Below are 9885 nucleotides of genomic sequence, written 5' to 3' on the forward strand. Positions count from 1 at the left end.
TGTTCAACTTATTTTACCTATGTCCAACCTATTTCAATCCAGTATCTTATTAGCATCTTACTATTTTCTCATTAAGTATCTTACTTATCTTATACAGGTGATTAAACAAAACTGCAAAGTACCTGGATTTTAGAGTGAGAAGTGCTTTAGAAAACACATCTAGATGTGACAGTGCTTCTTATAGATAGAAATCATTGAAATAAGAAATTGAAATTGGTTTTTTTTAAGTTTTTGTTTCTTCTTGCTCTGCTGCATATTTTCAATTTTGAAAAATTAAAATTCTGCAAAATCTCCCTCCACACAGAATTCCCCCCCAGTCATACATAATTTCAGAAGTTATAATGTTGTGGCCCATAATGAGATTATTTTAATTGGCTTAATTCAGGAGTAAATATTAAGTTAGTCTACTTTTCTTTTCAGGTGCTGTACAATGTGTTTGAAACTTTTGTTACAATAGGCCCAGAGAATGTGACGGGGATTGAATGTGTCAAAGGCATAGGTGCGTAGAATTGTATTTTGTATCACATCATTGATGTACATACAGAGACTTGTAAACAGAATATTATTATGCTATCAGTAATTGATTTTTCAGTCCTTTCCCTTGTCGCTCATAATTCCCACACTCCATAGACAAATGTCTTAAGAAGATAAGTAAGTGAATATTCCTGAGTATGTGGGAAACAGATTTGTTTTCTTCTGAGGAGACTGAACAGTTGCAGAGTTCAGTTGTTAACACCACCAAACATGACAGCTATACATGTTTTCTTTGTATTTTATGTGTCCTTGGTTTCAGCCTGTGCTCCGCCTGCATTCCAGAAAAGTTGAGGTTGCATATGGGCATTCTCACTCTCCTTAACACCAATTGCCATCAAGTTAACATTTGCCAGTGACTACCAAGTAATGTTATTTACCTAAAAATTTAGTCACTGTTTTCTGTTCCAAGCATGACATCATACTACATTATCTTATGAATCAATCTTTTAGCAGTGACTTTGGCATAATCTATAATACGCTTTTGGAAAAACATTTGTTCACAGGACATGGGGAAAAAAAATTTGGAAGAAACAGTTGTTGGGTTTTGAATAAGCAAAAAAATGAAGCTTAACAGAAAGCAACCTTGTATTTTTCTACAGAATTCTACATTCATGTACCAAGTGCTGAAAAGCAATTAATGTTGTTGCATTTTAGAAATAATTTTTGATACTTCCATCAAAATTTTCTTTGATTTGCTGGCCATACAGTAGAACTAGTTCAAACCATTTATATTTCTACTGTTTAAGCTGTGTTTGGGTTTGTTTTTCAGTGTCATTCTTCGTGGTGAGCCTGGGTGGGACACTGGTTGGCATTTTCTTTGCATTCTTGCTCTCACTGGTCAGTCGTTTCACCAAGCACGTGAGAATCATTGAACCTGGATTTGTATTTATCGTTTCCTACCTGTCCTACCTCACGGCAGAGATGCTTTCTCTTTCCGCTATCCTTGCGTAAGTCTCTTTTTATTACTGCCTTTGAAGAGGCTGAGGAGGGCATATGGTTTTTAAAAATGTTGACAAGGAAGACCTGAATTATATAGTACAGGTATAGAGTATAACAGTTATGAAACTTATGCTGTGTATTATCTTCATGCTGCAGTAGATCATAGTCTGCAAATACTGTCATTCAGCCTTGAAAAGGAATGCAAGTTTTGCAGTATCTGCTGTGCAACACAGGAACTTCTTGTGCAAAGCACAGACTTGACTCTTTCCTCTTTGTGATTAATATTATTTCATTATCTAACCTTTGTCCCTTTGTACTGACACATTTCCTTATAATTTGTAATTAAAACAATGAATTTCTAAGGCATTAAATGAACGTTGATTATTTGCTGCTCTCACTGTCTTGACTGGCCTGCTAAGGTTTGCTTAAATCTTGCCTGTTTTGGCTCAAGTGCCTCTGTGATCTTTCTTCTTTTAGTATCCATTGATCGCTGGCATACCTTTCTTCGTGTTTTGCTTGTCATGTCTGTAGATGCTACAGTGAGTATAGCCATGATCTGAAAATCTTACTGCAAACTGATCATTAGTTTATGTCTAATCTAAACAAGATTTAAAATTTTGCATGTAAAGCAGTGTGGTAACGTGAAGAGAATGAAGGTCTGTTACAATCTAATGGAAGGCTGTTTTCAAACTTGTTGGGGTCACCTCAGGATGAATGTCTGAGATACACTTTTTACCTATATTGGATTTCTGCAATGGCTCCTGAGCGTATTTTTTCTTAGGAATTAATGGTGGGGTTTTCTCACTGTGTGATAAAGAGATGGAAATAGTATTAAATGTTACAACAACTATTTTCTGAAAGGTTGCTTCTTTCTTTTTTCTAGGATAACCTTCTGTGGCATCTGCTGTCAGAAGTATGTCAAGGCTAACATATCTGAACAATCTTCTACAACTGTAAGATACACCATGAAAATGATGGCCAGTGGAGCAGAAACTATCATCTTCATGTTCCTGGGAATTTCAGCTGTGAATCCAGACATCTGGACTTGGAATACAGCATTTATTGTGTTAACTCTGGTCTTCATCTCAGTATATAGAGTTATTGGTAAGGGGACGATCTTCTTCCTGTCTTTGCATTGTATTTGTGATGCAATCACATTCTTTTGCAAAAAATAAAAATTGGAGCTCTAGACTTGTTCCTTTTAAAATATTAATTTTATTTTTGTTGAAGTTATGGATGGTTTTGAGTTAGGAGGGTAGATTTCTATAGTAAAGCTTCATCATATGCTGAAACTATAGCAGGATTTCACTTCTGATGAAATGTGAGGATATGACTAGCCCAGCATTGACATGAATCACCTGGTGGCTAACCTTTGACCCAGCACATGGTATTGGTAAAATCTCCCATTGAAACAGACTTTGTTCTTTAACTTGCAGCCTAAAAAAGATGTGAGTCCTGTCAGACGTCTCTTTCCTTCAGCGCTTTCAATTTGGTAATAGAGCGATTGTCCTAAGCTAATTTTACGGTTGACTTCAGGTTTGAGACACACAGTGGTATCAAACTATAATAGTTACACCAGAGTTCTCTGGCTTAAGAAATAATTCTCAGGGACTGGTGAAAAACTGAGTAAATAAGACTGTGGCAGGTAGGGATTACCTGCTGTCAATTTACTGGGCTTATATAAATTGACAAACATTTCAAAATACCAATGAAGATTTGCTCAACTGTGTAGTTCTAGTATTTAATCACTGTTTTGGGAAACAGTGAAAGGGCTGAAATCACAAAAAAATGCATAGAAGGAAGTACTTTAGAGAGTAACACACCTAGCAGTTTGGTGTATGTACTTAAATCTGAGAATAAATTAAATAGGTTTATTTGCCTGTTTGTCTTGGATTAAATCCAAATAAAAGGTAATTCATTTATCCAGCTGGCAGTATTGCCAGATGTTTTTTGCTCTGTCTAAAGAATCCTGGACCAAATGAAGGGCCTAGCCCCATGTCCTCCTTTCTATGTAGTCTGTAACCACTGTTCATTTAGCTCCTTCTCTGTAATTGCTGATGGGTGTGAGGTGTTTAAACGAGTTTTCAGTATCTTGACTTTGTCACTTGTATTCCTGGGATGAGCAGTTAACAGTCCTGTAATAAGTGTGATGAGTAATTAAATAGGAAATAGTCAGCAATAACAATATGCATCCATTAAAGTAATTGAGTTTAGTCATTGATAAATCACTAAATACCTGATGATATTGGGCCTTGCGTAACTGCAGCTCTGATAGCTTTGGAGAAGTATGGTTGGTGGCATGAATTAATGTTCAGGGTGCCCTCCACCAGAGGCCTTGCCTACAGCGCTGTACATAAGATGCTCGTCTTTTCCCTTAGCACAAATTCAAAGCTGTCTAAAAAGAGAAACAGAGGTTTTGCACTGGTCAGCAGTCCTGGCTGGCTGCGGTTGGGACATGTGTGCTGTGATGCTGTGCCACTCTTGGGAGTGGAGAAGCTGTTTTCCCTCTGCATGGTGGGAGCCCTGGGAGATGCTGTGCCGTGGCAGGCAATGTCCCGCCCACGGGCCTGAGGACAGTGTTAGCATGACTGCTCAGCCCTCTGTCAGACAGTGACACAAGTGTTGGTGATTTGTAAGGAGTACCACGCTTGCTTCCTACACCAACACTGTTTCAACCTGTTTCTGTTCAAAGATCCTGTGCACATCACTGGCTGTGATGCTGGCAGTTCTGTTCTTCCTCAGCTGAGCATTCTGAAGGTCAGCTGGCACTACAGGTAAAATTCTGCTGTGAGTGCCAGAGGGCAGTGCTCTCAGGAGAGCTGCTGGCTTGCAGAGGAGTCACCCAATTCCTCTGGCTAAATGTAAAGGGGCAGGTACCAAGTGCGCTTGCCCCCTGGCCAGTGTTGCGATACAGAGGGAGAAGCGGATGCTGTAGAGGATCTGTTCCAAAAGCAGACTGGTGCTAGCATTTCCGTTGCACGTGGCTGGGATATTGGCATTTCATAAGGGCATTTCTAGACATGCTGGCATTTGTTTTTTATAGGTGTAGTTTTACAGACATGGATTCTTAACCACTACAGAATGGTCCAGTTGGAGATAATAGACCAGGTGGTGATGTCGTATGGTGGACTACGTGGAGCGGTTGCTTTTGCTCTGGTTGTACTTCTGGATGTGAACAAAGTGAAAGAGAAAAACCTGTTTGTCAGCACAACTATCATTGTTGTGTTTTTTACTGTTATTTTCCAGGTAATTCCTACTTCTTAAGCATGCTTATTGCAAGGAGAAGGAGTCCCTCAAAAGTACTGAATGCTTAAAGCAGTTCTCAGCTGAAGGTTGCATATTGTTTCACTGAACTGAAAGCATAATTGAATTCTTTAACTTTAGTAACAAAGATCCTATTTTATGTTTTCATATGGCACCACCAGGGACAAAACACAATTTTCTCTGTGCTAAAAAATGATCAATCTTAGCTGCTTGGTATTAATAGTGCTCAAGTTAACATCTGATTAAACATCCTTTACCTCATGTGAATAGCTATAGGGAACAGTACTTTTTAGGGACAAATACAGTCATTAAGCTGATCTGAGTCTAAGCCCTTGTTCTAAAATATAACAGTAAGCAGTGGGACAGGAAAGCATTCAGCATCCAAACAAAATTGTGCTTTCTGGATGAAAAAAATGACATTAACTTAAATGGAGATATGTCAGTATATACCAGCTTGGAATTTTTTTCTTAGATTTAGTATAGAAAGTTTAATTGTGGTCACAAACTCCTGATATGTGCAGAAAATACTACATTCAACAGCATAGGAAGCACTTTAACCCTACCACTACCATGGTTTTCTTATAGAAGACACATTTCCACTAGTTGGTGTCTTTTCAAGTCCTTTGTAACAGGAGCTGAGGGTACTGCATTATTTTATCTTCTAAAGGGGAAAGAGATCAACTGAGGAAGCGTGAGACCCACCGTATAACATAAAAAAAAATGCTCTATTTCTCTTTAACAATCACCAGCCAGAGGAAAGTCTAAGATAATTCCAAAGTATTCATTGTCATGTTTCAATCCATAGGGACTGACTATAAAGCCTTTGGTACAGTGGCTGAAAGTGAAGAAAACTGAACACAGAGAGCCAAAACTGAATGAGAAGCTTCATGGCAGAGTAAGATACTTTTAAACAAAATGATAGTATCTTTTGGGTTTTTACAGAATGCCTTAAGAGAGAAAAAATATTAAGAAAATTTCTTTTTGGAAGGGAGGGGAAAATCAAATTTCCAGTCAGTTTCAAAACGCTTCAAACATTTCAACAGTTATTTGTAGCTTGTAATGTGTCTTCGGATTGAGCCCTCTAAGAGGTTACTGAACTGAAGGTTTAGTCTTTTACCTAATTCAATGGAGCTGACAGTACTGGGGAAATGGCATGGGTGGAATCTACTTCTCTTCATCTAAAAGAGGAGAATGATTGAATATTGGTAGGTCAAAGCATGTGGAAGCAAGCTTATTTTTGCTTCTTAAATATTTTTTATTTATGGAAAAGGTATGAAAGCAGGCTTTATAGCTTTTTTTTTTTTAAACGTAGAAAGGTGTTCTGCTGCTCAGTGCAGATGTTAATTGTATACTGAAATTCCAGAAAGTGTAGTTCAGTGTGAATGCTGTGTGTGCCTGCATTTATTTAACCTTTTAAAGATTATGAAACATGATCAATTTATTTTCATGCAATATTATGAAGTTTTTATTCAGTAAATGAAAACATAAATTTTCAGCACAAACATAGTTTAAGGGATGGAAGACTACAAGACATTTTCCATGGCTGCCTTTAATTCATAAGCTTTTCGGATTTATACAGCTATCCTGCACTGAGTAGTTTAATATTCTTGTATGAGCTCCTGATCTCATCTGTTTTCACACTGGAGCTTACCTGAAGTGAATTAACAACTTAGCAATGGGCAGGGTTTTTTTCTGAGAAGTTATTTTATTTTACAGATACTGAATAAATATATTATGCTTTTCTTATCCAGCAATTTGGATTTCCATTGCTGTTCAAATATTTTACTATTTGAAAATCAGGATTCTTCCCCCAGGTGAAGAAATACATTCTGTCTACATTTATGGCATATACGTTTACATGTCAGCTGATAGCACAGGGTGAGCAGTAACATTAATCCTAACAAACACTTTGCAAATATTTATGTGCTGATTCACCACTTCCTGTAATATTCTAGCAGATACTGTTTCAGGAGGCACAGTGCTCCTAGAACTGTACAAATTGCAGCCTTCAGAGAGAAGGGAGCACTGTCTGTTCTTAGGGAGCAGGAGGGAGACAACTTATATCATTTTTTCCATTCCATGTCAGCTATCTCCTGAGGCAGTAATTAATATTATATTCAGGAGTAATTCATATCACCCATGTTGCTTTAAACATCATGCCAGTATTCAGAGTGAAATTCTAACATACAGCAAAAGACCAAATTCTACCTGCAGTTGCCTTTGTTTGAATCCAGAGTTATAAACCTCAGGATTTGTATCAGTCATCTAATATACCCAGTATGGGACTTTGCCCTAGAAATCAGAAGAACAGTGCTTACTTGAACTCTGTGGGAAGTATGGATTCCTGAAACATCTAAAAAGAAGTACCAGGGAAATTTTTTAGCTGACACTAATAGTGGCTGATCTGCTTCACAGGAGCAGATAGGGAGATGGTAAAATGAGTCAATAGAAAGTCTTAAAACTGAATGTTAAAATGGGAGCTTAAGTGTCTTCTTGCTGAGACCCTTGTAATTAAAAAATAGTGAATTTGTAAAGAACTGGTTAGAAAGCTCAGGACCTTTGAAGAAAAGGTAGTATTTCTATAAATGGGGGGAAAAAACCTGCATAGCATCAATAAAATTATTCTGCATAGTCACCTGGTTTAACTTGACATAAATTGAGCTATTTTCTAATTATGCCTTTTATTTCTGTAAAGGTGTTAATTCTACATTCACTTTCCTAGGCCTTTGATCACATTCTTTCTGCTATAGAAGACATTTCTGGACAAATAGGACATAATTATCTGAGAGACAAGTAAGTAGTAGCTAACTTGGAATGCTGAAATACTGCTAGGAAATCCTATCTGTAAATTATGACTTTTTAAGCCTGTGAAATTAGGGACAGCAAGGATATCAAATGTGGTTTAAAAGGTTATATACTGAAAATGCTGGAAATATAGCTAATATTAAAATAGGGGGGTTTTGTCCCCTGGAATATTTTCTTTTTCTTCCACAGTTCAGATTAGGCTTTTGCAAATGCCTCAGTTCACATCCAGGGATCAGCTTCTCTCAGGATTTGAGAACTGACCATTTGGACAAGATTTAACCCCGAATGTTAATGTTGGTCCTTCTCTGTAATACTCCATTTCATGAACGTTATTTGTGTGTGGAGACACTAAAAAAACTCAGCTACAACTGTGCTAGCTGTTTATCCTGTTTCTACAAAGGATAAGGCTCAGCACCTCTGAAAGTGATGGCAGAGGATGCTTTGAAATTACCTGACAGTTTACGTTTGAAACCAGTAATGAAAATTATGGGTTACATCCCTTCCTCTCTCTTTATAGTTGATTCATCTTGAGAGAAATGAAATTACTCAGCTGAAATATACAGACACCATTTTTTTTAAAGTACATGTGAAGAGTTGCCATTAAGATGGGCAGTCTTCCATAAACTAGAGAAATAAATGTAAAAAAAAAAAGGACATTAAATCTGGACATCTTTAAGAGTGTTATTTAAAGTTAGGCAGTTCTGTCCCTAGAGCCTAGGTGGTTTCATAGGTGCAGACAGTCACAGCTGAGATGTGCTGACGTCCTGCTGACTCAACATGTCAATTCCAATCTAAACGCCACGTGGTTGTATTAGCTTTCTGCAGAGTGCTGCCCTGGCCCTTGCTGAGAAGCTAAGTACATTAACCTGGGTTTAGTGTTATGCTCACACAACTCCTAGGCAGGAGCTAGATCGCACCTGACCTCAAGCAGCATTGCTCATCTGTCTGTACCCCATTATAGGGGCAGTCTCCTTCCATTCATTTTGCTCTTGGCTCATTTACGCAGTGAAGAATTTTCCTAAGGCATCCCAAATAGAACATCTTCTTTCTTTTGGTCTAAGTTTTAGTTTACTTTTTGGGAATTAATTTCAGCAGGAATACATCCCCAGTTTTGAAATACTGTCTTGAAGAAGGAACTAAATATTTTTCAAGTGGCAGGTTAAAAGGCTGACTTCTTATATCTAAGAAAATAATCTCCCTGAGTAATAAGAGAAAGAGTAGCTTAATGTAGATTCATGGCTGAGTGTGTGGTTTGATGACTAAGGTCTTCTGAATGAGACCACTTTAGGTCTGCTTCTTTTGGACTGTGTGTACACGGAAGTGCTGCTTCCCCAAAGAAGTGGCAGCCCCTGGCACCCTCACTGATGTGCTCTGTATGGCAGCCTGTATTGGAGACTGCTTGTCAGGTGTTCTGGCTAGAGAATAGTTATCAATTCTGCGAGTAGTGTTTAACAAAAAGATTTCAACCATCTGAATAAAAAGTCATAAACTCAAAACAGCAATTGGGCAAGATGGATAGGATTCCTTTGAATAGCAGTCTTCCAAGTTGCCTCATGCCCTTGAGGAAGGTAGATGAAAGTCAAGCAGCCTTTATAGTCTGGAGCCAAAATATGAAATGGAAGATATCCTACTGCCAGACAAGCCTGAAAGTGTACATTACAGAAAATACACATCACTTCTATCCCCCAGAGTACAGCAGTGACATGAAAAAGATCCTCTAGAAGCACTTTCAGAAGGGCACTTGTTGTGAACTGATTTTCTAGGCGGGCAATCCTGCAACACAGCTGGGGAAAATCAGATTCCCTTCCAAAAGAGGAAAGAAAATTAAACTTTTAGAATGAAGCTGTTAGATATAACTGCATAATCAAGCGGAAAAATAAGGTAGCGTGATCTCCCAGAGTATAAAACATCCTAGTGACTCTGAAATAAGATATGTAATCATAGCATGCTTGCTGTTGTAGTAGTGTTAGGTAGATGAACCTGTTCAATGCTTTGTGACAGCTGCATAACTTTGTTGCAGGCTTTCCCTTAATTTCCTTTAAATGCTAATTGAAAAGCTGCAAAATACAAATACCTCATATTGCTACGTTCACCATTTTTTCAAACATGTGTACTCGAGAAAAATATCACTTACAGTAAACTAAAAATGCTGTGAAACTAAAATTGCTTGTTGTCATTAACAGTTTGTTTAAATTATCAGGTGGTCCAATTTTGATAGGAAATTCCTCAGTAAAGTACTGATGAGAAGGTCTGCTCAAAAATCAAGAGACCAGATCCTTAATGTTTTCCATGAGCTCAACTTGAAGGATGCAATTAGCTATGTGGCTGAGGTACTTATGAACA

The 9885-nt window shown here is 37.8% G+C and overlaps 1 protein-coding gene across 2 annotated transcripts in view; it reads left to right on the plus strand.

The window, feature by feature from the left end:
* The window catches only part of SLC9A3 (solute carrier family 9 member A3), a 53879-nt gene that overhangs the window by 32950 nt on the left and 11044 nt on the right, over nucleotides 1-9885 (plus strand). For both annotated transcript variants that reach the window (XM_027779159.2, XM_013294916.3), the window contains exons 4-10: nucleotides 421-499; nucleotides 1304-1481; nucleotides 2357-2577; nucleotides 4517-4719; nucleotides 5543-5632; nucleotides 7460-7530; nucleotides 9743-9872. In XM_027779159.2, the coding sequence (XP_027634960.1) occupies nucleotides 421-499; nucleotides 1304-1481; nucleotides 2357-2577; nucleotides 4517-4719; nucleotides 5543-5632; nucleotides 7460-7530; nucleotides 9743-9872 (972 nt within the window). The remainder of the gene's footprint in view (nucleotides 1-420; nucleotides 500-1303; nucleotides 1482-2356; nucleotides 2578-4516; nucleotides 4720-5542; nucleotides 5633-7459; nucleotides 7531-9742; nucleotides 9873-9885) is intronic.

Source organism: Falco peregrinus, chromosome 3, assembly GCF_023634155.1.
Source record: "Falco peregrinus isolate bFalPer1 chromosome 3, bFalPer1.pri, whole genome shotgun sequence".
NCBI classification, from domain to species: domain Eukaryota; kingdom Metazoa; phylum Chordata; class Aves; order Falconiformes; family Falconidae; genus Falco; species Falco peregrinus.